Genomic DNA, 27,667 nt, shown 5'->3' on the forward strand with positions numbered 1-27,667 from the left:
AAAAAAAAGCAACCCAGTCTTTAATTATTTTATCCCCCACCCTCACCCACACCACCCTACACAAAGCTTTCCTGAATGTGGACAGCTTGACTACAGACTTAGAAAGAAAGTAGAGGAGGGGCTGGCACTGCAATGGCATAAACATCTTTAAATGCAACAGCAGGCACCACCCTTCTTCAAATGCCCTTCCTCTACTCCGTAGTGGGAGAATTTCAATGGCTCTTGTACCTACCTAGGTCCAGTCTCTCCCTAATTGTTGATTCCTCTCTCCTTTCTCTTTTTTTTTCTTTTGTTCTCTCCACTTTTGTAGAGAGTGATTTTTTTCTCCTTTTATCATGATGGAAAGCAGTATAGTGACATTGCATTGCCTGGCTTCCTGCCCAGGAGGTCTCACCCTTCGTCAAGTGCACACTATTTCAAAGATGGTTCCCTTCCCTAGAAGTATGTCTGGTTCTTCCCACCCCGACTTCTTTCTAGAAATATTAAAAGAGAAAACTGTGCAAAGTCTTAGCCCAGAAGTTGGAAAGCTAATTTCCTTTCACAGAGATGTAAGTAAAGCACAGCAGTAGGCACCATGGAGGCCACAAAGATGAATAGAACTTCTAACCACTATAAACAAAGGAGAATATGATAAAGGCTCTGAGAGAGGCAAGATGGGCAGAGTTGCCTAGTCGTTAAGCTCGTGCACCACTTTGCTTCAGGGCTGGGGCCTGGCTCCTGGGCTCCCACCTATACCACTTATCTGTCAGTCGTTATGCCGTGGTGGTGCCTCACATACAAAAAGAGGAAGATTGGCAGCATATGTTAGCTCAGGGCAAATCTTCCTCAGCAAGAAAAAAAAAATTTTTTTTTAATGAAAACTCAAAAAAAAAAAAAAAGATCAGCAGACAGATGCTGTTGATACACCCACAAAGTCCCCTCTGTGCTTACGCATCAGGTCCGTGACCACAGACTCGCCAAGTACAGTAGTTTGCCTGGTGACCTCGCTCCACCGGTCCATGTCTGCAGCTTCTCAAACACACTGCAGCGCCCTTTCTCGCCACAGGTGTGAAACTACATCTCCCGACAGGCCGCGTGGTCCCCTTCCTTCTCCCTCTCCCCGTCCCGAGCCATGGCAACGGCGTGACGTGGGGGTACTTGGAGCTCCGGGAGCAGCGGTCGCGGCTTCAGTTCTAGCCTACCCTGCTGCCGGGCGGGAGTAGGGCGAGAGGAGCCGCAGCCCCGCGCCGCCGCTGCGCCCGGGGACCCTGACCCCGCCCGGCTGCCCGTCTCCCGCTTTTCCTCTGGGGTGAGGAGGGCGCAGCGGGAACCCGAGCCGAGAGGGCCAGGGAGGGTCGCGCGCATGGCCTCGGCGGGCGCGCGGCGGCTCCCGGCCGGGACGCGCGCGGCGGCCCAGCGCGGCTGCGGCCTCCCGCTCCGCCCTCCGCGACCGCCGCGACCGCCGCGACCAATGAGGTGAGAGGGAGGCGCGGGCGACGGCGCCCGAGGACAAGGGGTCGCCCAGGACCCTAAAGTTCCCCCGTGGAGGGTTGCAATCCTGGGGATGCAGGCGCGGTTGGGGGCGGCAGCGGTCGTACCCCGCGGTCTAATGTAGGGGTTTGCGGAATGCGTTTGCAAGTTATTCGCGAGGACAAGTCCCTGGGGTGGGGACCCAAGCTCTTCTTGCCCCTCACAGGCGCCCTGGCAGCGACGGGCTTGGAGAAGCCCCGGGGACTGTGATGCTCCTGAGTCCTAGCGTTCAGCAGTAGCCTAGCCCCCAATCAAAGGCAACTGGCGCTTCGCACGCTCTCCGCTTTTTCCCATCTCCTCCCCCGGCACTGTCCTCAGCCGCCCTCGACCTTTCGCACTCGTGACTGCCTGGCCCGGGAGCCCGGCGGGCCGCAGCAGGTGCTGGGGCAAAGCTTGTCTGGACGACCTTCCTCTGGGATGCGCCCGTCTTCCCCTTCACCTGGGAATGGCTGAGGAACACAAAGAATGGTGACGTTGTCTCTCCTTTCCTTTCGGCCTTAGATTTCTGATGTCCTGCAGCCTCCTCTTGCCCCGGGCTGCAAAGGTCTTGGCGGCTGAGGCTGGCTTACCCTCAAGCCGTTCCTTCATGGGCTTTGCCGCCCCCTTCACCAACAAGCGAAAGGCTTATTCTGAGCGTAGGATCATGGGGTGAGCATCCTCCCCTGTCCTCCACATTCCCTTCCCCTCCAAACAAATAACTATGTCCAGGCTAGATTGTAAGAGTAGCAATAGTGGGCAAGATTCACCCCTGGCCATCCCTCTCCCCAGCTATATTACTGATACTTTATCCTGCCCCTTCAGCCTTGCAACCTTAATTTCTCCCTACTTCTTGGTTGCTGTGCTTGGTTAAGTGAAATGTGACAAGAGTTGGACAGTATAATTAGACAACAGCATATTATTTCTCCGCTGACCTGCTTTTTTATGTATTCTGAGCAGTATTGTAACACTTATTGAGCGCCTGCTACTGTTCGCAGTTAGGCTGCTTAGGTATTTTACATATATTTCCTCATTTGACCCTCTCAACAAACCTATGAATCAGGTACTATTATTACCTCTGATTTACACATGAAAAAAATGGAGGCACAGGTAATTTAGCTAACAATTTTACATTGTTAGAAATTTTTAGAGCTGGGATCTGAGTCCTTGTGTGATCACCAGTTCAATCTCTCTAGATGGTCCCTCTTAGGATCAAAATAGATAGTAAAGCCAAAAGCATTCTGTAAACTGCAGAACATAAGGTAACATTAACATCATGGAATTTTGCACGTTTGCTTTTGGGAACTCATTCATCCAGGCTTATTTGGGATCTCTAGTTCCTGGAGGAACATGGTTAGGGGGCAAAGGTATTGGGGGGAGGGTACCTAGGGCAAGGAGGAACCTGACCCAGCTGGCAGTCCCTTGGCCTCTGTGATTCCTTCCCCTAGGTATTCAATGCAGGAGATGTATGAGGTGGTGTCCAATGTCCAGGAGTATCGAGAATTTGTGCCCTGGTGTAAGAAGTCTTTGGTGGTATCCAGCCGCAAAGGTCACCTGAAGGCCCAGTTGGAGGTTGGCTTTCCACCTGTCGTGGAACGTTATACCTCTGCTGTTTCCATGGTCAAACCTCACATGGTCAAGGTGAGGCCTATCTGGGAGGGATGGATCAGTTTTTTTTGTGTTCTCTAGCATCTTACAGGTTACTTTGGCCTTCCTTGTAATGATTTTATCTCCATGTGTCAAATACTTCCCAAATAAAATATTAGAAGGAAATGAAAATGGCTTTCAGTTCCTTCTTATAGCCTCCTATACCTAGTACAGGTTTTATTTCACTGTAATATTTTTAACTACCTGACTGTCCTATTCTAGGCTGTTTGCACTGATGGCAAGCTCTTCAACCACTTAGAGACCATTTGGCGATTCAGCCCTGGTATTCCTGCCTACCCCCGAACTTGCACTGTGGACTTTTCGGTGAGTCAGGAGGCTGTGTAACACAGGGCTACAACTGGGTGTTGGGGCAGAGCTGAGGTACTGTGACAGTTATTCTTTAAGCACAGCTAATACTTAGCATTTCCCAAGTCAATGACACTTTCCACAGGTCTCAGCTTATACCAAACTTGTACTCTGCTCAGTCCTAAATTAGGGCTTTTGAGGGGAATCTAAAGAACTGGAGGGGGAGGGGAAGAAAAGACACTCAACAGTATCCTTTCATTTGGCCAGGGACTATCCAACACGGTCTTGAAGAGTTTCTGACTGTCTCTTACCCGTTCCCAGATTTCCTTTGAATTTCGTTCTCTGCTGCACTCCAAGCTGGCCACCATGTTTTTTGATGAGGTTGTCAAACAGAATGTTGCTGCCTTCGAGCGCCGGGCAGCCACCAAGTTTGGTCCAGAAACAGCCATCCCCCGTGAACTGATGTTCCATGAGGTGCACCAGGCTTGAGGCAAGGGAGTATTCCCTAGCCTCCCCTCTACTCTCCCTCCCCACCCAATTCTCTTATTTATTTCATTTGGCTCCTGCTCTAGTCTGAGAGAAGAGTCTATGTTTATGATGCTGTTCTCCCTCTCAATTCCCCAGAAATTGGGCTCTAAGCTGGCTGGAAATGCTGGGGGAAAGGAAAGGCAGGGGTGTGGAAAGGAGACATGCCTAGGAAAGGGTCAGGCTCATCCTGAGAGCCCCACATGCCTGATGCCTGCAGCCTTCTCACACTGAATTATAATCAGGACTGTGTGGTTGTCTCTGGGCCCTGTCAAGGTGCCTTGGTGTCTGACCAGGGGAAGACAGCAACTTTTCTAAGGATTAAAGCAAATTTTCTAAGGAATAAACTGAGCTTTTCCCCCTAACTCAGAGGTACTGGGTAGTCAATAACTTTTGCCTGCTTGAGATGTCTGAGATCTGGCCCAAGCTTGAAATCCATATGACTTCACTTTAAGACTATTTCCATGCTGCCTGGTTGGTGGAGAGCAAGGGGCTTTCTTACCATCAGTGCCACAGGGCAAGGAGAAAACACCAGAGTTGTACTCTTGAGCTGTACCTTATTCTTCCACTTGGCTTGAGTTTTTATAAAATTTCAATAAATTAATTGTGACAGTGTGAATTTGGCTATTTTATATTGTTTCTTGGGGGAATAATGTAGATATAGCAGAGTAGAAGAAAGTCATGGCTTCCTTCCCTACGGGAGTGAAGGTGCAAGAAGGCCTCTTGGACATAGTGTCCCTGGCTAACTATAGTAGCACATTCTACAAGCCAGGACCTAGTACCCACTCCCTTGCCTATTTATAGACTTTTTCAGAAGGTCAGTTGCAGCAGGAGTCTCAGGACAGAATAATCTGGTCTCAGACCTCCCATATAAGTGATGCCCTCAGGACCACCTCTTATTTTGGGGGCCTCCTTAAGGGAGGCTGCAAAGAAGAACAGGCGTTCCAGAGCACCGGAGCCCCCTAGTGGCTCAGGTCTGGACTCAGAGTCCTCCCCTATTTGTCCTTGGTTTAGTTTCTTCCTTTCACCAGTGGGCTGGACCAGTTTCCTTGGATTACTCACATAAGCAGTTGTGAGGTCTCAGCTATCATCCTTGAGCATTCTATCTTTCAACAAAATTAGGAAGGATGGGGGACTAAAGAGTAAGGACTTATAACCTTGAGGAGAGGTTTCCCTTTGGAAATCTCACAGGGATCCTGTCTTCTGATTAGGGTAAATGAATGCCAACCAGCCTAAAGATAAAGGATGCACAGGATAACTTATAACCCACTAAGTCCAGAATCTTTAGCTGGATTCTTTATCTCAATTTTCCAGGCTTTATTTAATAGCAGGCTTAAACATTGTTAATAAAAACATTTATTTTGCATTTTATACAGAAGAACTTGAAGTCTGCATCATGACTTGACAGTTACCCAGGGGTTTACAGTGTGTCCATCTCAACAGTGTGGTTTTGGGGATTAGGGATCCACACAAACACAGGCAGGAGTTGCAAGGGAGGAAGGGGGCACAGCAGGAGTGTATTTCAATCCTTTCTCAAAGAAAAGGCAGTAGAGCATTCTGAGTTACTGAAAACCTGTGCAAATGGGGCTTCTAAAACAAAAACTGTACTGAGAGCTCTTGGGGAAGGGGAGGGCAAAAGGCCCTTGATAAATAAAAGGATATTTTCCTGTGGCCGGGGATGAAGAGGCCTACTATTTTTAATGCCCTCAGCCCCAGGACCTGATATTCAAAGGAGATCATTTCCAATCTTACATCATTTCCCTGCTCAGAATGAGGTGCTAGTAACCCTGAGACCAGACCATGAAGATATCATGCTGGTCATTCCTAAGTCCCTTATTCTATGGCCCACAGCACATTAAAATAAAGGGGTGGGGGAAGTCAGGGGGTAGTGGCTTGTATTCTGAGGAAGTAAAAAGATGAGTTCATATTAAGCACTGATAAAGCCAAATGACTGGGAAAGACCACAGATCAGATAGTGGTTATATACAACCTGCTGAAAGAGGTCTCTACTAGGGACCAAAAGGGGAAGGTCCAGTGCATCCTCAGCTTGAGGTGCAGCAGGTATGGAAAATCTGGAAGGAGGTGAGTATTAAAGTAGGAGGGAAGAGAACACTCCCAGATCTTAATTTTCATGGGATAATTTAAAGAGAAATAAAAAACAGTAGGTGCCAGTCACAACAAATGCCATGGCCTTTTTGGTCACCTGATAGCATAAAAAAATGCCAAAGCATGTCCAGCTAACCAGTAGGTCTTGCTAGGAAGTGTCTGTGTGCATGGGAGAGGGCAATGGGGCTCAGTACAGCCGACAATCCAACATGATTCCTATGGAAATAGAAGGGGCAGAGTCCTGGTTTGCTGGCCCATTGAGGGCTGGGGCAGAGTAGAACCAAAAGCTCTGAAGTAACTGAAGATTCTCTGCAAGCAGCTTTGACCCAGGGAAAGAGGAGCCAGATTCTTACTCTAGAGATGGCAGGGGGGCCAAACCTAACCCATACCACATGCATTAGTCCTGGTCATCCTCAGTTGATGGGCAATTGATACCAGGCAGGGGAAAGGTGCTGGTTAGGGAAGAAGGGTCACTTTTCATCTTTTAAAGTCTTAATTTATATTTTAACCTCAAACTTATTATCAGTGCCTCAGATACAATTTAATCTTAAGTCTTTAAAAGCCCCTGAAACAAAACAAAAGTGTACATTTTTTAAGCTCCCTTACTTTCTGGTAGTTAGTTTCCCCCCAGTCTCCAGTTTTACCCTGACTTAGAGTCCACAAACTTCATCAGACCATCTGTACTCATGGACTTGGGCCTCTCTAGAGGGAAGCCTAGGGCTCGGCTCCAGATGAGCTGTGCTAGTACACCCAGTGCCCGTGACACCCCAAACAGCACTGTGTAGTAATTCATCTCCGTCATGCCGTAGTACTATAAGGTAAAAGAGAAAAAAGTTTTGTTAAAGGCCCAGAGGTAGTAGCATGTACAAGTTCAGGGTGATAGAAACCTTAATCCAGTCGGTCTTAAATAGAAATGACACTGGGAAAAGTATAGCAATTGGGATTCGGAAAAGAGAGACCCTCTTTCTCCTGCCCGCGCCTCCCCTGACCATAGGCAACTTTATCAAAAGAGTAAGGAAGGAGGCATAAGAGTCCTTGCTCTGACTAGTGGGTTGATTTTGTGCATGGCAGAGAACAGTAGGGTTTGGTACAAACTAGAGGGAAAGCAGGGAAGGGAGGACTTACCTGGAGCAGCACCCCACTGTGAGCATCTACATTGGGCCAAGGATTCTTGGCCTTGCCCTGCTCTAGGAGGACATTGGGCACAATTTTGTAAAGCTGAGCAACCAGCTTAAACATGGGGTCATGAGGCAGGTGTTTCAGAGCAAACTCTCTCTGACAGGTATATCGTGGATCAGTCTTCCTTAGTACTGCATGGCCATAGCCTGGGACAACCTGCAAAGAGTGAAGGGAAAAAAGCCAGTTGTATTCTCAGGTAGAAATTCTTGTCTTTCTAAATTCTTCAGGGTAGACAATGGAGGGAAAAAAGATATCTCCTTCTCTAATTTAGGGACCGCTCTCATTCTTTTTTCCCCTAATTCTTCCAAATTGCAGAACTTGGGTCTTGCCTTCTTCCTTAGTTGCTACGCATCTCTGCTTACCCGTCCTGAGTTTAGTGTGTTCCAGATGTAGTCTCGTAATTTCTCATCTGACACATCTTTGCCAACTTCCTTCTGTAGCTGTGTCAGCCAAACAAGCACTTCCTATGGGTAAGGTTTGGGGAATAAAAGAGTGTCAATGCATATGCCAGGATTCTCGAGAACACCAAGTTCAGAAACAAAGCATGGGAGTAAGAAAAACATGGAGCAGGAAAAGAAAAAGAAGTCTTACCTGATTTGCCAGCCCATGGAGGGGCCCTGCCAGCCCATTCATGGCTGCTGCAAAGGACAAGTAGGGATCCGAAAGGGCACTGCCCACCAAGTGGCTGGTATGGGCACTTACGTTGCCACCCTCATGGTCACTGTGTAGAAGTAAGAAAGGAGAATCAAGGCCAAGAGGAAGACGAGAAAAAAGGAGCAGATTATGGAAACACAGACCTTGCTGTTCTCTTATTTGTCACATACTAGTCTAGTTATTGGCTCACACCAGCCTATAGTGAGTCAGTTATACATAAGTTCTTGTAAGAGATGTCCCAATTTTATTAACAGCCTTTGTTCACTAATCTACAGAGCTGGAGAGGTTACTGGTTGATGACGCCTGTTTGCCAAGCTCCCTGACTCATTCCAGCTTTCATAGCAATGGCCAGAAGAGGGAGCTCCTGGAAAGCGGAAGAACCACCTAATGTGAACAGCTGGTACCTTTTCCCAGTTGGAAGCGCTATTTTGTTATTAGCATGGTTATGGTGATTTCCCTAGATCTCTTGACCTTCTTTACTACACCCCTTTCTTGCCTTGTATCATCCCTTATGCTGTTTTTTCATCTCCTTACTGCCTACTACCTATTCCCAGAATATGAGAATGTTAAGGAGCTTTTCTTAAAATTTCCCACCAATCCAGGCAACTGGTGGCTATGGTTGCTGGGTCTAGCTCACCTGTGGATGGTGAGGTACAAGCGCATGAGCTCGGTGAACTGAGCCTCAGTATAGCCTAACATGTTGGTGAAATTGTGGGACCAGTCCAGCTTAGAATCAATGGCCCCAATACTGCTGCCTTCCCGGTAGAGATTCCGGTAGATCTTTGCTGCAACACAAGGCAGCTTTGCAATCAGATCCATACAGTCTTCATAAATCAACTGATGGGGAGAAGAGGCAAATGGAGAAAAAAAAGAAAAGGAATTATCAACAAAGAAGAATTAGGCAGGAATACCATTTATCCTCCACGGATTGAGCTATTTGAGTTGATGATAATATGTTGGGTGGTTATATATGGAGTATAACAACAAGAACCATTTAACTGAATAGCTGTTATGACCCAGGCACTGCGCTGAGTGATTTACACATACTATCTCATGCACATTAAAGCCTTATTCCCAATTTTTACCACTCTACAAAGTATACACTGCCCTCTTTTTTGCAGATGAGGGAAGTGAAGTTCAGAGCATTCAGCTAAATGCCAGAGTCAGATTTTGAACCCTTATATATTTAATCATGATCTTTCCTACCACATGACTTTGTACTCAACGAATGTGCTAAGACACTAGGTTTCAATAATTCTATATTCCACCTTTCAAAGAAAATTCACCATATGTGCCAAAGGTCAAACAGTGGCATTCAATTGTTAGTTAATAACAAAAGCTTCCATTTTTTAAGCACTTACTATATAACAGGTACTATGCTAGATATGTTATTTGCACTTTTTTCCTTTTCTTACAACAATCCTGTAAGGTAACATATCCTTTATTTTACAAATGAAGAAACTGGGGCTTGGTCAGGTTCAGTAGCTTGTACAAGGTTATCTACTCAGCTAATAAGTATCATCTAGCTTAAACAAGTAGTAACTCATGGCCACTCCTGTTTCATCTATATCCTTACTTTCCCCTCTCATCTCCCAAATTATTTTGAGTAATCCCAGATACCATATATTTCAACATGTAAATATTTTAAGCATGTGCCTCTAAAAGATAAATGTCCTTCATAAACAAAATCACAAAACCATTATCCCACTGAAAAAAAATTTAACAAATCCTCAATATCATTAAATATCTACTCAGTATACAAAGCCCCCCTCCACCTCATTTGTTTGATTCAGGACTGAAAATAAGCCACAGTGCAATTGTCTGAGATGTCTCTAACGTCTTTTTTATTCAATTTAAGTTGCTTCTTATGCTCTCCATTTTTTACTTTGCAACTTATTTGTGGAAAATCAGATCATTTGTTCTGTAGAATTTCCCACAGTTTAGATTTTGCTGGTTATCTACCTGTGATATCATTTAATATGTTCCTCTGTCCACTGTATTTCCTACAAGCTGATCATTAGATCTAGAGGCTTGAACAGATTCAAATTCAATTTTTTTAGCAAGATTATTTGATAAATAGCAAGCACTGTGTTCATTTATTAAGAGAAACATAATATCTGGTTGTCTTTTTGTGATGGTAATACCTTGCTCAACTTTTACGTCTCAATTTTATCTTCACAAAGGGAATTTAAGTTCCTAAATTTATGGAAGGGACAGGGTTTTAAAATAATAACTTAAATACTTGCTCACTGATATTACATAGTGCTGTCCTATCAAGCTAACTGGCCAAATGTTCCCGCAGGAAGTCACGAGGTTTCAGTAGTTCTGCTGGAACAAAGAGCAAAATCTATACCCCTAATGAAGTCATCGATTACTTAAGTACTCAGCGAATTTTGTCAATGCCACCAGGATTCAATGAAAATACTGACAAAATTAAAAAGCTACTTGAAGCAAGAAATAGTTAGCCAAGACTTGCAAATTCTCAGACTATTTACATGATAATCATACTATTAACTATACCTCCTTGCAGATTCACATACCCTAAGGAAGTAGGTTACTTGCAAAAGCCTACATCAAGGATATGCAGTCCTAAGGGACCTGGATTCATTAGCACTGAATGCCAAGAACAGGAGCCCAGGCTAGGCAAACTGGTGTCTGTGGAGTATATACTAACTTTCAAAATCATTTGGAAATTATGAATGGCCACATCATAAAGAAACTACAAAAAGGAGACTGTTTCAACTCCTACCACTGAGGATGAAGTTCATAAAGCAACAACTATCAGACCAGGTATGACAGTGTGGGATCCTTACCTTCCTTTTTGTAGTGGTCAATGCTATAGTCAAGAAGAGATTAAAAAAATCAAAACCAAAAACTGACAGAGAACTCCTATTTCTTTAATAAGCTAAGACTCAGGTGCTATTAGATACTGGTACCAACTCATTCTTCATCTATAAAGGCTTGGAAAAAAGACATTAAGACATGCCACCATCACAGCTGTCTGTAATAAAAGTAACAAAACTGACCGTAATCAACACTGTGAGCCAGCATCTCTATTGCTAGTAAAATTCTGGCCAAGTATTTAATTATCCATTATTATTAAGAAGACAGCCAGTATTACTGGTGAAAAGACCTTAGAGTGAAGCAAACTCAAGTCTGAATCTGGTCCCTACCACTTACTAACTGCATGACCTTGGGCAAGCTACTTAATTTTTTTAATCCTCAGTTTTCCTGTTTGGTAAAATGGGAATAAATAACATCTAACTCATAGGGTTGTTCTGAGGATTAAATCAGATAATGAATACAAAGCATGTAATATTAAGCACATTTTCAAGAGTTAAGTGTTGAGATGATTTTATTATAAACAGCTTCAAAACCTACATGTACTGTGTATAGGCCTTATTAAAGGTGGCATTACTAGCAAAACGTGACCTGTCAGCTACTTCTCAAAGTTTACTCAATTCAACAACATCTTAAGGCTACTTCACAATTAAACAGCAGGTTGCATCGTAGTAATCTCCCAGTTATGAGTGAAGTTAAGTCAATCAGAAGGAGATCTAACTCTTTCAACTCAAGAGATGATACTATTTATCTAAAGTCATGTAAACTGTTATGGAAGAAATGCTGTAGGCAGAAGATCATCCTCTTGAGGTATATGTAGAAAAACAGTATGAACGGATGATTCTAGTAAAGACTTAGATCACATATAAACTTCTTAACATTAAATTTTTTAAACAGAAATAACCAGCTGAATGCTGTTATGTAATTCTTAAGTAGCCCATAGTCACATTAATCACATTAAGAGAAGTGAACTGAAATAGCATGTCTGATCTTTGAGAAAGTTACAAGATGTGGTAACAAAAGAGCATCAAGCTCCACCAAACTAAAGCAGTTATTGGTGCTAATTTTTATGCAGTGTGAACTTATTAGACATAGATCCTAAGGCTGACAAATACATCTCACATAGAGATGATGGCAGAACAATCAGTCAATGGCTGTACACTGAAACGGAGGCAACTGCAAGTAGAAGAGTACAAGATTCATTTTAGTGATTCAATGAAGGACAGTGTGGAGCAATGCAGCATGTTTGGATGGCTGGGAAATATCTCACAGGCATCTCTTGTAAAGTATGAAGAAGCTGTTTTCTCTCCCCTCATGACAGTCAAGACAACAGCATTGTAAGTAGTAACAAGCACTTCTGAGTGGTCAATTTCTAAAAGACAAGTTTTAAAGATTTTATTTTTCCTTTTTCTCCCCAAAGCCCCTTGGTACACAGTTCTATATTTTTAGTAGTGGGTCCTTCTAGTTGTGGCATGTGGGATGTTGCCTCAGCATGGTTTGATGAGCGGTGCCATGTCCTCGCCCAGGATCTGAACGAGCGAAACCCTGGCCACTGAAGCGGAGCGCGCCAACTTAACCACTCGGCCATGGGGCCGGCCCCCATAAAAGACAAGTTTTAAAATAGAAGAACTGGGGCTGGCCTGGTGGTGCAGCAGTTAAGTTCTCACCTTCTGCTTTGGCGGCTGGCGGTTTGCCGGTTCGGATCCTGGGTGCAGACATGGCACCACTTGGCAAGCCATGCTGTGGTAGGCATCTCACATGTAAAGTGGAGGAAGATGGGCGTGGATGTTAGCTCAGGGGCAGTGTTCCTCAGTAAAAGGGGGAGGATTGGCAGCAGATGTTAGCTCAAGGCTAACATCTTTTTCTTCCTCAAAAAGGAAAAAAAAGAAGAGGAAGATTGGCAACAGATGTTAGCTGAAGGCCAATCTTCCTCACTTAAAGTAGAACTGTTGTTCTTTTTTTTTTTTATAAGATTTTATTTTTCCTTTTTCTCCCCAAAGCCCCCTGGTACATAGTTGTATATTTTTAGTTGTGGGTCCTTCTAGCTGTGGCATGTGGGATGTTGCCTCAGCATGGCTTGATGAGTGGTCCATGTCCGTGCCCAGAATCCGAACTGGCGAAACCCCGGGCCGCCAAAGCGGAGCGTGCGAACCCAACCAACTTGGCCACAGGGCCAGCCCCAGAACTGTTGTTCTTGATCTAACCTTTCCTGTTATGGTAACCCACAGAGATATCAGTTACTTGAATGCATTTAAAAAAGAAAATGAAAAGCAATAGATTCAGGTTTTAGGATCTTCTGAGCCTGCTGATGTGAGGCTTTATAAATGCTTCAAGTGCTTGTGAATGTGTATATTTGAATCATTTCTCTATCTTCCTCCTCAATGCTAACCAGACTAATATTAATGGCAAACTCTCCTTTCCTTTTTTTTCCCCTAACAACAAACACAATTCTCTACACACAGTTGGCATTGAATAAATATTGACCAACCAAATGAAGCAGGATTTGCCAAAATCCCAAGGGTATTTCATCAGACCAGTGGGTCACGCTAGTCTGTGCCTTGCATCATAGTGAACTCTTTGGGGGCCTTCTCCTGGTCAAAAATCACTTAGTGTAACTGCTTTGCAAAAAGCAACTTTTCTCTTCTTATACTACCTGTCTTGAATAAGAAACAAAAGAAAATGAGATGCCCTCCTGTAAAATTAGCCCGATAACTTGTACTTTACCCAGTGTTTGTGAGTATGTGGAGTATTAGAGAGGACGGAAGGAATTATGTACTGTGCACTGGGACAAGCCACAACAGTCTCTCATATTCCAACCACAGAGTTGAGACTATTAAGGTCACATTTCATTTTCAGAAAATAAAGCTCAATTGTTTTTAGATTCTACTTCCAGGATACTAACCACCCTTCCATTCCAGATAGGTTTCTTGAATGGGCTAGTCCAGACCTGTAGCTGACTGGCATTAGTCCTCCTAGATTCTAGAGTTGCCTTAGCTGCCATTCACCCAACTTCTTAAGGTTCTCCTTATATGAAGAAGAAGAGGAGAAGGGACCCTTTGGGGCTAGAGTGAGACTATTCTGTGAAATCTTCCTAAGGGACCCTGCAGTTAGCTCACATCCTTTTCAATGTTCTGGCAGCCCTGTGTGCATATCTCTATTATAGCAAGATTACTGAATTGTAGTTTCTTTTTTACACGTACATCACCCTAACCAAACCAATAACCTGAGTGATAGAAAGAATGCTTCATTTATCTTTGTAATCCCAACAACTGACAAAAAGCAAGCCTACAATAAAAATTTGTTAAATAAGTTTCTGGCATAACTCAGAAAAGTAATTTTACTAAAGATTCCACATTTCTTTTTCTTCCTTCAGTCTTAAGTGCTTTAAATCTCCAAGACATATCAATCACCACAACAAAACTTCCTACCTCCCAGTACTTGGCTCGGTTGATACCCTGTGCATATGCTCGGGCAAAGTTACTTTCACTGTTGAGGGCTGTAACGGCTGCACTGAGCTGAGACATGGGGTGTAGATTGGTGGGAAAGTTGTCCAGCATGGTGACCACGTGGGAAGGCAGAGCTGCCCTCTTTGCCCATTCTTTTGAGAGCCAAGATACCTGTGGAAAGGGAGACACTGCTAAGAACACTAGGCAAGGAAAAAGAAGAGAAATAAAAAGACAGTGATATCTGAGTAAAGAAAATGCAAGAGAATTCAACCCCATCCACTTAGACAGCAGAACTCTGCTCTGATTCCTTGCCCTGACTGCACATCTCTATAAACTGCCCCCCACAGCCAGGTCAGGATTAAGTGTCTGAGATTAGAGAACGTCCTTCTCATTACCCTCCTTCTTTGCCTAACATCCTCTGCCTTACCTGTTCCTCCTTTGGGATTTTTCCAGTTACCAGCAGCCAAAATAAGCCCTCCGGCAGGGGTTCTTCTCCACCCTTAGCCTTGGGCAGCAGTTTCTGGCATTCAGGGATACTGTAGCCTCGGAAACGGATGCCCTTGAGGAAGAAGAGTAAGAATTACAATATTTAAGTTTACTAGCCTGAAAGTCACATAACTGACTGGTCCCACTCTTATCTTCAAAAAGTTAGAAAAGAACTTTTAAAGCTTAAATCCTAACGTAATTTACTTCTGCACTGTATTTTCAGTTTTACTAGTTGATATATTAAAAAGGTAAACTTGTTCTTCAGTTATTCCATATGTACCTATTTTCCACCTGCCAAAATATGAAGGTACGTGCTTCATTTTGCTCTCCTTACCCTCCCTGGTCTAATCCATGGTGTGCACAATAGTCAGTAAACTCTGATTATTAGTGCTTGACATAATGGTTTCTTACCTCATCAGGGTCAAGAACTGATGTTTCATATACCAATCCCTTCATGCCCCTCATGCCACCATACATCTAAAGAAAAGACGAGAACGCAACCAGTAATCAGAATAATTCAGGCTAGAGTTTGTTAGTGCTTCATGGGATCTGGGAGAGGAAATTTAATCTCTGACTTCCAAGACTTCATTTGGGGAAAGATTTCTGAGGAGCTAAATTTACTATAGAATGGAACTTTTCAAGGAAGACTGGTAAGGTTGGAAATGAAATTTTTAAGTTGATAAATCACTATCTTTAAGATTAAGTTCCTTGGGGCTGGCCCCCGTGGCCGAGTGGTTAAGTTCGCGCGCTCTGCTGCAGGCGGCCCAGTGTTTCGTTGGTTCAAATCCTGGGCACGGACATGGCACTGCTCATCAAACCACGCTGAGGCAGCGTCCCACATGCCACAACTAGAATGACCCACAACGAAGAATAAGAATATACAACTATGTACCGGGGGGCTTTGGGGAGAAAAAGGAAAAAATAAAATCTTAAAAAAAAAAAAAAAAGAAGAAAGATTAAGTTTTTTGAGGCCGGCCCTGTGGCTGCGTGGTTAAGTTCGAACACTCTGCTTTGGCAGCCCAGGGTTTCGCCAGTTGGGATCCTGGGCGCGGATATGGCACCGCTCATCAGGCCATGCTGAGGCAGCATCCCACATGAACTAGAAGGACCCACAACTAAAATATACAACTATATACTGGGGGGCTTTGGGGAGAAAAAGAAAAAATAAAATCTTAAAAAAAAAAAGAAAGATTACTGTTTGCTTTCTTTTCTTACTGTATTTTATTTTTTTCTCCTGCCCACTCTTACGCCCTCATTCCCTACAACAGAATGGGATCTATTACAGGGAACAGAGATAGAGACCAATGGCTAAACACTGCTATGGAATTATCATTCGAGCTGCTCAGACTCTTAGGGCTGAGAAGAAGCCACCCTAAAGCTGTTCCCGAGGGCCTGCTAGAACTATGGTTTAACTGGAGAGTCGACACAGCATCAACTCAAAGACAGAGAGCCCTAGACCCAAAGGCTGACAGGTTAGGAAGAGGAATAGAAACTTCATTCAACCCTCCCATCAGTGAATTAGGTTAGGCTCAACTATTAAATCTGTAGAAAAGAATAGTCTAATTTCTTTTATTTTTTCTTCTCCTCCTCCCCAAAGTCCCCTAGTACATGGTTGTATATTCTAGTTGTAGGTCCTTCTAGTTCTGCTATGTGGGACGCTGCCTCAGCATGGCTTGATGAATGGTGCTAAGTTCTCACCCAGGATCTCAACTGGTGAAACCCTGGGCCACCAAAGCAGATCACACAAACTTAACCACTTGGCCATGGGGCCTGCCCCCAAGAATAGTCTAATTTCTAGTGAACACCATAAGCTGCAACATTTCCTTGTACGGGACACAATGGTTTCAAATAGTCAGTGAAGAGAAAGACTTTTGTTGAAGCACATTACAGGGCTACTTCTTCCAGCCCAAACTCTACAACCCTTACCATGTCCACAGTGATTTGGCCCACCACAGTGTTGCCATGTTGCTGCCTGAAGGTCTTAATTCTGGCCTGCTCCTTAGGTATCAGGTCAGCCAATATGTCTTTCAAATTCTAAAAAGAGAAGTAGAGAGGCTAAGTGATGGTCAAAATGATGATTAGATTTCCTGCAAAGTAGGTATGTTAAGTCTGTTTTTTAGAATTTGGCTTTCTCTATCTGCCAGCGAAGTATGGTCAGCTACTCTGTACAGATGAGGGTAAAAGAATTAGGCAGAGGGAGAGGGGAATGCGGGAGTTATTGTTTAATGGGTACAGATTTTCAATTTGGGAAGATGAAAAAGTTCTGGAAATGGATAGCGGTGATGGTTGCACAATGATGTGAATGTACTTACAGCCACTAAACTATATACTTAAAAATGATTAAAATGGTAAATTTTATGTTATATGTATTTTAGAATTTAAAAATAAAAAAAAACAAAGATTAGGCAAAAATATTTGATATTTCCACTTCACTACACTATTGAGTAAATCATTTCTTAAAATAGTAGTAATAATAATAGTTATAACAACAAAGACACCTCCAGGAGATACTCAAGATAATGATGAAAGACTGGGGGTTAGCCAACCCCCCACTCCCACCCCAATCCCAGGGTCAGGCTGCCTCAATGATCCTCAGTTCTTTTTTCCAAACTTTACCGTGGAGGAAGTGCTGGCATGACGGGCAGCAAGAACAAGACAGGATGCATTCTGTAAAGAAAACACAAAACCTTAGGCAATAGTTACTCCTCCCTCCTATGTATTAACAAGAAGCAATTACAGCGACCCAACCTCTCACTCTTCATCCTAGCTTCTAGTGACAGTTTGACATAAGAAAGCTACAAAAGGCCCTGAGCAGCTTGGAAGGAGTTACCAGCCTGGAAGCAGCAGCAGGTTTAACTCTGCTTCTTGCATCCATAGCTTCATCAGCATTGCCTGAAGAAAGACTCTTTTCTACCCTCTGGGTTCCAGGGCTGGGCTTTGTTATAGGCAGAGAGAAAAGGTCACTTAACCCTGCTAGTAAGATCTCCCCAGCTCTCCAGGCTAGAAGAGCCCACAGGCAGAGGCAGCCTTTTACAACACTACTTCACACTCCTGGAAAAAGCACAGGAAGACAGAATATTTACAAAATAACAACTGACAGAGGACTACTCAACAGCAATGGAAACTAGAAAACTGGAAAATCATCTTCAAAGTGATGAGAGAAAATAATTATTAAGTTTAGAGTTGTATACCCAGGCGAGGAAAAAATCTTTAAAAAAGGGGTGAAATAAAGACATTTCAGATAAAAGCTGAGAGTTTATCACCTACACACCTATACCAAAGGAATTTTTAAAGATATACTTCAGGAAGAAAATTATCCAGAAAGATAAGTCTGAGATTCAAGAAAGCGATCCCTCCTCACAAAGAGAAATAGTGTAGCTAGCCTATGTTTTCTATGTTTCAGAGAAAGGTCTTTTTTCTCCAAAAAAACCTACTTCCTGAGAAGATGTTGAGTCGCAACAAAAAGTTCAACACTGCCTCTTGAAAAACATGACCATTTATGCCACTAACTATAAGGGCTTAGACAGGATTAACTTTTCTGCACCAAATTATTTTGAAGATAAAATGAGATCATCAAAGTAAGCCTGTTTCCTCATGTAGAAAATGGTGTTAGTACCTACCACACATCTCAGAGTTGTCTTGTGATAATTAAATTAGAATGAATGTGAAAGCACTTGCAAACTAAAAAGATTACACACACACATGTGCACATGTACAAATAAACAAATCCCAGAGCAAGTCTACACCTTTCCTCCTTTTGCCAAAAGGCTAGACACCTTTTCTAGTAATTACTGCACTGTGTCTGGTTACACTGAAAATCACTTGAACCTGAGGTACTATATAAATTCCAAAATGCTAAATGCCTAGGGTCAGAGTTTATTAGCATCTGAGGCTTTTTAGAATTTAGTACGCCTCTTTCTGTTAGGGCAGAGAGGAGGAGTGAAAAGGGAAGAGATCCTTCATAAAAGTTTATTTTAAAAAGAATCAATCTAAAGCTAAATTCAGAGAGCATGAGGCAAGCTAATATGTCCCTAAAGCAAAGGAGGAACACCTCAACTTGTTAACCAGGGCTGTCTTTAACTCCTTTCATTAACTTCCTAAAGAGTCTCATCTAGCTTACTGAGGACTGAGGACCATTTGGGCAAGAAGTAGGCAGCACAAACAGACCTTTAGCCTCTTCACACTACGTGGGGCGAATGGAAGCAGGATTCAGCACTCAAGAAATAACTTTGCCTTTTCTTACTAGTCACCAAAAAGTGGACAAGGGAAAACTTGTGACTAAGTTCAAACTATTGTTCTACAGAGCTAGCCATGCTCAAGCTATTCCATGCTCCATGGTCCCACAGATCCCCTGCTATAGAGGACCCATCTCACAGAGACCACATTGGTCCTGCAGTAGACCTTTTAATTGTGGGTAGGTGGTTGTTGCGGTGTTTTTGTTTTGTATGTATGTATTTATTTATTTATTTTACCGAGGAAGATTCATCCTGAGCTAACATCTGCTGCCAATCTTCCTCTTTTTGTATGTATGTATGTATATACGTATGTATGTATTTTGCTGAGGAAGATTCACCCTGAGCTAACATCTGCTGCCAATCTTCGTCTTTGTGTATGTGAGCCACTGCCACAGTATGCCCACTGACAGATGACTGGTTGAGTGGTGTAGGTCCAAGCCTGGGAACCAAATCCAAGCTGCCAAAATGGAGCACACCTAACTTAACCACTAGGCCACCAGTGGCTTTGTTTTTAAAGAGACTACAGGGGAGCACATCATCTGAGAGAGGAAAGAAGTTGAAATCGCTCCATAATGATAATTTTTCCACTTCTAACCAAGCTTAAGCTTCTATAATGGCTGGCTGCTTCATTGGCAAGAGGAAAGATTACAAGAAGAATAGCTTAAGGTTAAATCTCATGCCAAAAAAATCTATCCAAGCTTAACAGATAGAATGAGAGCCCAGATCTTAAGATGAAAATAGAAATTCCTTCAGGTTGGAGGTGTTTCTTCCACCAGTATGAACATAAAATGAAAAAGTTTTTTTCCCCTTGTGAGAGAGAACTGCTAGAATCAATGAGCAGCACTCTCCTTTTACTTCATTTATAATTAAAAAAAAAACGGGGGGGATCAGAAAGAAAAGAGTGGAACGTCACTCAACAAGGCTGTAAGAATGCAACGTCAAAGGAATCATGAGTCATGCCTGCTGTTCAGTTACAGTCATTTCTCAGATCTGTTTCTGTGAATCCTACTTCACCAGAATGGTTAGGGCACCCTACTTCCACCATCAGGAAAGTCTTAGTTTCCTTTGTAGACAGCATCTTTGCCATTTAATGAGGAGCCTAAGGAGTAACTTAAAGAGAGCTGATCTCCACTGTCCCTAATCTCCGTCAGCAACACTTCTTAGCCAGATCTCCAATTCGGAAAGCAATGCTAGTTTGTGGAGAGCTTGGTCATGTAGCTATAGAATCAAGCTAGTATATTCTGTTTATACTACACTTCTCTGTCATTCATTGGCTGTGTGACCCCTAGCCAAGTCATTTAACCTTTCTGCACCTCAGTTTCCTTATCTGTAAAACAGGAACAATAATGGTACCTGCCTCAAAGAAGTGCTATGAGGATTAAGTCAATATTTGCAAAGCACTTAAGGCCATATCTGGCACATAGCAAGTGCTTTGTATTTGTTATATAATAAATATATAAAAATAAATAGCATGGCCACTTTCTTGTACTCTTTAGTGTCAGGTTTAATTATATTTTTAGCTAACCCTGCAGCTGGAAGAAAACTAAAGAAATCAGAAGGATTTTAAAGGTAGCAATTCATTGATATGACCACTCAAAAGGCTAGAATAGGAAAAATTTAAGTTAGGACAACTTTATCTAATGATGTAGAAGACAGGGCACATGACTTGGAATTAGGAAAAGAAATCTGGGGTCTAGCCCCAGCTCCATTACTAAACAACTGAGACATCCAAAGCAAAACAACTAAGACTCTGTTTTTCTTTCCTTCTCCATATTTAGGATAACACTCAAGCTACTTAGCTCCAAGTCTGATTCTAAGGCTCTGATAAGGACATACATAAAGGTACTTGAAAGCCTTGTTATTTAAAATATGACTGCCTGGCCAGCATCATTAGCATTACTTGGAGCTTGTTAGAAATGCAGAATTTGGGCCTCACCTCAGACCTCCTCAATCCAAATCTGCAGTTTAACAAGCTTACTAGGTGACCCATATGAGCAATGAAGTTTGAGAAACACCCACTGTCTAAAGTGTTAAGCAAGGGAGCAGAAGTGTAGAACACAGAGCATGAAATGTAGAGTTATCAAGGATCTAGTCCTAAATCCAGTCCTGCCGCTATCCCGCTGTGATACTTTCACTATATGACCTAACTTATAAGTCTGAGTTTTCACATCTCTAAATTGGTAAAAATAATGCCAAATTCAAGCAGACAAGTAGACTATATAAAATAATTTGCATGTAAGCATCTAGAACAGTGCCTTCTGCCAGCTGAGTCCAATAAACAGAAATGTGTTGGCCTGTTACCTACCACTTCAAGTGTCACAACTGTCTCCTGGAATTGGATCCCAGGAATGAGGCAGTCAAGCACGAGGAAGGGGTGAACGGATAATTCCCTCTAGCTGTAGAACAGGAAATAAAGCCCCAATTTCCTTTATAAGGGCCTCCTGACCACAAGGAGAGGAGTCTCAGAGAGAGGAAACAAATTTAGCTAACAACCATCATCTCCAGCAGCAGAGCAAATGGCTCTAGGTAGGAGATACTGGAGGACTGTCACACCCAAGGCTACACATCTCATTTCATCTGCCCCCTGGCTGCCAAAGAAAGGTGCTGACTAGTTTTGTACAGTACATTCAGGCTATACTCACTGATGGGACAGGCAGATTACAAACCTGAGTCATCCCTGAACTTTCACTTCCTAGCTCCTCCCCCAATTCTGGAGGTGTGGCAACCAAGCTTTTGGCTTCTGGTTGCATGCCTCGCATAGAGTCACCCTACTGAACAGCAGCTGCCAGGTCAGTCAGGGAGTCACCGCACTCAATAGGTCAGCTCCTTCACGGGGAGAGATGGAGAACTGCTTCCAAAGACAAGGCCCTGGCTCACGTGTGACAGCTGGGAGTCCCTACAGGGCGGGGGCATCACGATCACTAAGAGGCTTTTTCAAACCTCATATTCTGCCACCTCGGGCAAGAACTCTTCTAGTAAGTTTGCTATTATTGATAGAAGTGGGTTGTAGCTCTCAAATGTGCTAGGATGGAAAAATATAATTAAAAGAACCTAAAGGGCCAAGGAAGGAAAAGGAGTAATATTACATGCAAGAAATTCTGCCAGGCTTGTCTATAATACTTACTGTATTTCTGGAATAGGGTATTAGCCAAATCACTTACCAGAAATCAACTAAAACTACTCCCTTCTCCCCACAAATTCTGGGAACATCATAACCCTATCTGGATAAGCACTTACTCAATAATGTGGTTATTTCTCTCTTACTCTTCTTAGCCTATTATCATCACTGGTCCACACCCAGGACTCTCACTTTACAGAGAAAAAGCCAAATTTTCTTTGATCCTCCACTGTAAGCATATTCAGAACATGTCCTGCCACATATCCAGGATCTCCAACATTAAAAGCTTGAAAGAGATGCTCCTGATTTTAATAGAGCCCTTTCCTTCATCAGCAAAAGATCAGAGCTTGCCAAGCCAGCAGAACTAGCTTAGCTGATGAAGCAAATATAATGCACTAATAATTGGTAGGAAAAATCTTGTGCTACAAAGGCTTCCAGTGCAAAAGGAACAACCTGCATTAAGGGAAAAAGAACACACATAGGACAAAGGCCCCTCTCTCCCCAGAACCAGGTCAGAGAACTGAAGTCATTTAACATCTGTGTTTCACAATGGTGATTTCAGAAGTTGGCCTGCACTACTCGTCAGGCTACTTAATAGACTGAGCAGAGTAATCTTCAGATTTCATACTTTGACCTCCTTCATATGCACAGGAGTTTCCTTAATTCTACCTGTCATTTGCTAACATACTCTCCGCTAAAGGTTCACTGAGCATTCACTGAGGAAGACAGCAAAAGACACCAATTCAGCCTTAGAAAAGAATCAAGAGTCCAATTAACCTTTCAGTAGAAATCCTTACTGTTCTTTAATATTTGCTGAACACCTACTTATCATGTGCACACTAAGCAGAGATTGTGAATAAAGTATATAAGATCTGGCACCCTACTACTTTCTCAGGAACTAGGAACTGTTCCCCCAATTCTACTAGTTCCTACAAGTTTTAGCTCCTAACACCTTGCTCCAGAGATTTACAAAAAACTTTTCCTAAGGCATTTGAAAAAAGGCCTAGGAAGACAAACCTAGAGAAAATAGCCTAAAATGGACTATTGTTTAGAATAGTCACTTTTGAAGTAAATTTTTAAAATAATCACCAATTGCAAAAAAAATACCTAAATACTCAAGTTTCATATATACATTCCATAAAGTTGCAAACAAAAAGGCCTGCATATGGCTTTACTAGTCCAACAGAAGGGGACCACGGAACATCATCAGTCAACTGAAGTACTTGAATAGAAGTTTCCAAATCCCATCCCCTTTGCTGAATCAGAATCTGAAGGCAGTTCACGAACGTGCTTCACGAATGTGCAATGTGAACAAGTATCCCAGGTGATCACGCCCACTGCAAACTTACAGACTTTTAAAAATGATAGCATGTTAAAAGAAATACAAGGACCTAAAGAATTTGGGCAGTTGAGGGAAGAACTGAAAGATAATCAGATCCTAAGAAAGATCTATTCCTAAAGTTGCCTTACTACTGTTTTAAATTTCACATCCTACTCAACACTATCACATTAAGTACAGAAACAGGGCAAAATGAACTACTGTGTGGCTTTAGAGAGATCCACCAAGTCTGGTTTCCTGCCTTCTGCCTCCTTCTGCCTTCTAAGAACCAGGAATGCCAGCCTTCCCTTCTCTGATTATCTATTTCACCACTGCTCACCTTGCCTCCCCACACCCATGCATTCACCTGCCACCAAACCAAAGCCTACCAGGAAGAACAAATGCAACCATCTCACCACTAGCATGTGATGAGGCTTTACTCTGCACTTTCCATCTTTGGTCCATCTAGTAAGCATCAAGGAATTGCCATTACTTTGGGTAGGCTGAGATTCAAAGTGAAGGCACAGAGATTTAAGCGCTTGCCTGTAAAAGTTTTGAGCTTTAAGCCTAACTAACATTTCATTGGATAAAACTGACTTAGTTTTTTTTTTTCTTTTTGAGGAAGATTAGCCCTGAGCTAACTACTGCCAATCCTCCTCTTTTTGCTGAGGAAGACTGGCCCTGAGCTAACATCTGTGCCCATCTTCCTCTACTTTATATGTGGGACGCCTACCACAGCATGGCTTTTGCCAGGTGGTGCCATGTCTGCACCTGGGATCTGAACTGGTGAAGCCCAGGCCGCCGAGAAGCGGAATGTGCGCACTTAACCGCTGCACCACCGGGCTGGCCCCAGACTTGGGTTTGTTGAAAGCAATTTCAGACTAGGATTTATACAAGAGATGTTGTGCAGTGGTGTAGGTCTACTGTAAAGGAATCATAGGTATTAATTTAAATGTCTTCAAAAAGTCTAGAAATAATCTAGAAATGCTTTTGAATTGATTTACTCAAAGTTATCAAACATCCTAGCTTGGAGAAGCAATTCTCAACGGTATAAGAAGTAACTAGGAATGGTTAATTACACTGGTGTCAAGAGTCCAGAAGTGAATTGGTGGCCCTACTCCAATTCTCAGCCCAAAATCAAACCCAGATCACCTGTGAAAAGACAGTATTTACATCACAAAACTAAGGCACCCACAGCTAATACTAATGCCATTGCTTAGCATGAATTCAGTTAAACAGGAAGTTAAACAATTTCAAGGATCTGAATTAGTCTCTCACTCCAATTTAGGTGTTCATTTAAATTTCCTGACAGTAGGTAGGGTGGAACAGAACAATGACTAATATTTGTGTCTCCTAGCAAGGTTAAAAAAAATCTCGCCTCAGAAAAGTGAAACTACATCTGACCTTGAGAATCAAAGTGGTAGGGGTCAATTCTCCCAGGTTAGAAGACTATTTTTGCCTTCTAAAGCCTACCTGAATAGCAAAAGTAAAATCGAGTACCAATTAAGCTGCAAGCTAATCTGGAAAGCTCAGGCAGGTGCTAACAATGCTGACAAACTGAAAGACTTCTTGGTATCCTGGTCATACTGCGTAGATCTCAGGAAATTTCTACTCCTGAGTCTGTTGGGCTTTGCTAGTCTTAAGAGTCAAAAGCTTTATAATGGCTTCCATTTTACACGTTTCTGAGATCCTCAGATCCTTCTCTAACAGGAAACTAAAGAAAATAATAATGATACAATTACATGGCCCTGTCACCCCAAAAGCTTTCTGAGCTTCCCTGGAGGCTTAAGAGACAAAATAAATTCAAAAGGTAAATTTTAAAGGCTTTTTCAAATACACCGTAGGGTTAGACTATCCGGTCTGGGTTAGTAACTCTGGAATGAGCTATTCGGCCAAAACACTATCTAGAACTTGCTTCATTTCCCAAGAGGCTTCCTTACCCTGTTCCCTGGCAGCAGGAGAAGCAACAGTCAAGACAAGTATCTCCCCAATCATCAGCGTCCACCTTGCTGCTGGGTGCCTGGAAGAACTCCAGCGTAAATCCTACAGGTTTCACCTTATTTGCCAACCATGCAAGATAATGCACAACAAGCCAACACCATTCTAAGACTCCTTTCCTTCAGGTGTTGGCAACTTTAATCTGTCTGCAGAAGAGAGTATAAATTCTTCGAAGGAATCAAGGTCACTTGTGGGACTGTCCCTGCATGGATTAGAGGATGGGACTCCCTCAGCACGAGTCTCTCTGTTTAAAGGGCCAAGTTACCCAGAGACAAAAGTACTGGCATTTTGAAATTGAAAGCACCATCCCCTGCAACAACATTCCTAGGAACCATAATAGCAACAAAAGTCAAGCAAAGGAATGAGAGCAATCTCTCCTGAGAAGAGTAGAAGAGCAACAGCAAAACCCTGGCGAGAGAGTAGTGGGATTGGTCATGTGACCTCGGCATTACTATCTCCTGCCCAGTATCTTCACTTAGTGGCCTGCAGTTTGGAGGAACAATCTTTCTGATTTTTTCTCCAATTATACGTTACAATCATGCAGGTTTTACAGAAGCGCTCCCCACCCCCCGCAAGCTCCTCCTATATACAAAGAATGAGTACAAGAGTCCCAAGGACAAAGAGCACCTGAGTCCCAGTCCTTTAGCAGGAAATGCTACGGCTTGGTCACTAAAGGCTTAAATAATTGGGCTGGAGAAATGGAAACGGGCAGTTGAGGAACTGACAAGGCCTTCCCTACAAAGCAGAAGCCGAAATCAGGCACCGCTCCAGCTCTGGCCCAGGGACAGCGAGCACATCTGTTCACCCCTGCCACTCCTCTCACCCCCGCCCCGTCCTCCAAACAGGCTCTTTCCCCAACTCCAGGGGAACACGGCACCGATGTTCTCCACTGGCGGCTCCTCCTTCTTGCAGGGACACGCACCCCCTACACTTCCACCCTACACGTGCAGGGTGACAGTATGGTCCGGCCATACCTCCCGCTCAAGCCCGCGTGCCGGGCCGGGGGGCGCTCACTTCACCCGCCGGGCTGGAAGGCCAGCGCAGCACATGGCCCGGAGCTCCACGCAGGGCCGGCGGCCAGCCAAGCGCAGGGCCCCTTTAAGGCGCGCCGGGGCGTGTATGGGGAGGGGAGGGAGACCCCGGCGGAGGGCCTGCAGTCGCCTCAGCCCCACCCTGGGACGGCGCGCTCCCTCCTGTAGTTGCTCACCTTGGCTCCGAAGAGCCGGGCGGCCGCAGTGAGTAAAGCCATGTCGGGCAAACTCGGGGATCTGGTGGGGAGGGAAGAAGGGGAGAGCGCTGCGGCAGGAACGGGAGCCGCTGCGGCCGCACTAGAGGCCGCGCCGACCGGTGGACAAGGTTGAAAGGAGGCGGCTGAGGGAAAGGGGAGACGAACCGGCGGCGGCGCCCAGCCCGGGGTCCTCAGCGAGTCCCCGCCTACCACCCCGAGCCCGCTCCCGCCCCTCTCAGGGCACCGGCCCCGGGCTCCGCCATTGGTCCGGTGTGGAGGGGGGCGGGACCTGAGCCGTTGATAGGAGTTGTGGTGGGCAGGATTGGGCCGCCTGCGTCAGGCTAATTACGGCTGGATGGGCGGGGGGGTAGCGTGTAGGTGGCTAAGTATGTGCCTGAGAACTCAGTTAACTTCCTTCTTAGGCTTTTTCCCTTGCCCTTAACACATTTGGAGTTAGTTCTGACGTGAATATTAGAGAAAAAGCCCTAAGGACTTCGACCTTTGAATGTCCTCGGAAGTCAATCCCTTAATATACTATCACGGCAACTGATCATTGCCCACTCCTCCTACCACCTTGGCATGCTTTCTTGAAGAATGTCTTTGGTCAATGATTTAATGGCCATAGAGGTGACATTATGTGGACACAAGCTATGATGCCAGAGTTAGTTGCTTGGTGTAGATCATTTGAGGTCACCAGAGGCCACGATATTATAGATACTAACAGCCCCCAATATGTGGAGAAAGAAAGGAAAGGCAGGAGCCTGAATATCCAGTGCTCTTTGTGGGCTGTCAGTTCCGCCTTCCAAGTCTTCCAACCACTCCCCTTAACATGAAGGTTTACAGCGCAGGCCAGAGCCTCTGAGTCCTAGGGCATTAGTCTCACATAACCCCATATAGCCAGCCCACCCCACATCTAGGCATGAGATCAGGACTGCAGACTAACCCTTCATCCAAAATCAGGCATTAGGCACCCTCCTTTTTTGTCACATCACTCCTGTCGCTGCCATAGGGCCTCTGGACGCCTTCTCCTACTTGCTATTTGCTATACACGCTTATCCTGTGCTCCCCAGCGACCATGAAATGAACCAGGGCACT

General features: G+C 43.9%; 2 protein-coding genes across 9 annotated transcripts; one reads left to right on the plus strand and one right to left on the minus strand.

Moving 5' to 3' along the window:
* The first annotated feature begins 1,101 nt into the window (after window positions 1-1,101).
* Window positions 1,102-9,698, plus strand: COQ10A (coenzyme Q10A). 7 transcript variants are annotated; one of them, XM_070494662.1, is made up of 6 exons: window positions 1,154-1,455; window positions 1,676-1,887; window positions 2,011-2,157; window positions 2,934-3,126; window positions 3,355-3,456; window positions 3,760-4,582. In XM_070494662.1, the coding sequence occupies exons 3-6, from the start codon at window positions 2,018-2,020 to the stop codon at window positions 3,925-3,927; spliced, it is 603 nt and encodes a 200-aa protein (XP_070350763.1). In that variant the 5' UTR covers window positions 1,154-1,455; window positions 1,676-1,887; window positions 2,011-2,017; the 3' UTR covers window positions 3,928-4,582. The 7 variants fall into 7 exon arrangements, with proteins under 7 accessions (XP_014699400.2, XP_044611931.1, XP_070350763.1 ...); XM_014843914.3 differs by lacking the exon at window positions 1,676-1,887 and having other exon boundaries at window positions 1,102-1,455; XM_044755996.2 differs by lacking the exon at window positions 1,676-1,887 and having other exon boundaries at window positions 1,112-1,455; window positions 2,904-3,126.
* Window positions 5,302-26,804, minus strand: CS (citrate synthase). Of its 2 annotated transcripts, none has more exons than XM_014843907.3 (11): window positions 26,552-26,804; window positions 17,292-17,342; window positions 16,602-16,709; window positions 15,087-15,152; window positions 14,617-14,748; window positions 14,172-14,360; window positions 8,540-8,739; window positions 7,840-7,969; window positions 7,611-7,712; window positions 7,195-7,404; window positions 5,302-6,880 (listed from the first exon to the last, which is right to left on the minus strand). In XM_014843907.3, exons 1-11 carry the CDS (start codon window positions 26,591-26,593, stop codon window positions 6,710-6,712), a joined length of 1,401 nt encoding a protein of 466 aa, XP_014699393.1. In that variant the 5' UTR covers window positions 26,594-26,804; the 3' UTR covers window positions 5,302-6,709. The 2 variants fall into 2 exon arrangements, with proteins under 2 accessions (XP_014699393.1, XP_070350758.1); XM_070494657.1 differs by lacking the exon at window positions 26,552-26,804 and adding an exon at window positions 26,319-26,451.
* Window positions 26,805-27,667: the final 863 nt, after the last annotated feature.

This window comes from Equus asinus, chromosome 22, assembly GCF_041296235.1.
Source record: "Equus asinus isolate D_3611 breed Donkey chromosome 22, EquAss-T2T_v2, whole genome shotgun sequence".
Classification (NCBI taxonomy): domain Eukaryota; kingdom Metazoa; phylum Chordata; class Mammalia; order Perissodactyla; family Equidae; genus Equus; species Equus asinus.

Coding starts and splice junctions, on each gene's coding strand:
- COQ10A (XM_044755996.2), top strand. CDS start 1,343: ATGGCCTCGGCGGGCGCGCGGCGGCTCCCGGCCGGGACGCGCGCGGCG. Junction 1,456..2,010: donor CGACCGCCGCGACCAATGAG/GTGAGAGGGAGG, acceptor TTTCGGCCTTAG/ATTTCTGATGTCCTGCAGCC. Junction 2,158..2,903: donor TCTGAGCGTAGGATCATGGG/GTGAGCATCCTC, acceptor CCCAGCTGGCAG/TCCCTTGGCCTCTGTGATTC.
- CS (XM_014843907.3), bottom strand. CDS start 26,593: ATGGCTTTACTCACTGCGGCCGCCCGGCTCTTCGGAGCCAAG. Junction 16,710..17,291: donor ATGCCAGCACTTCCTCCACG/GTAAAGTTTGGA, acceptor TTCTCTTTTTAG/AATTTGAAAGACATATTGGC. Junction 14,361..14,616: donor AAATCCCAAAGGAGGAACAG/GTAAGGCAGAGG, acceptor CCCTTTCCACAG/GTATCTTGGCTCTCAAAAGA.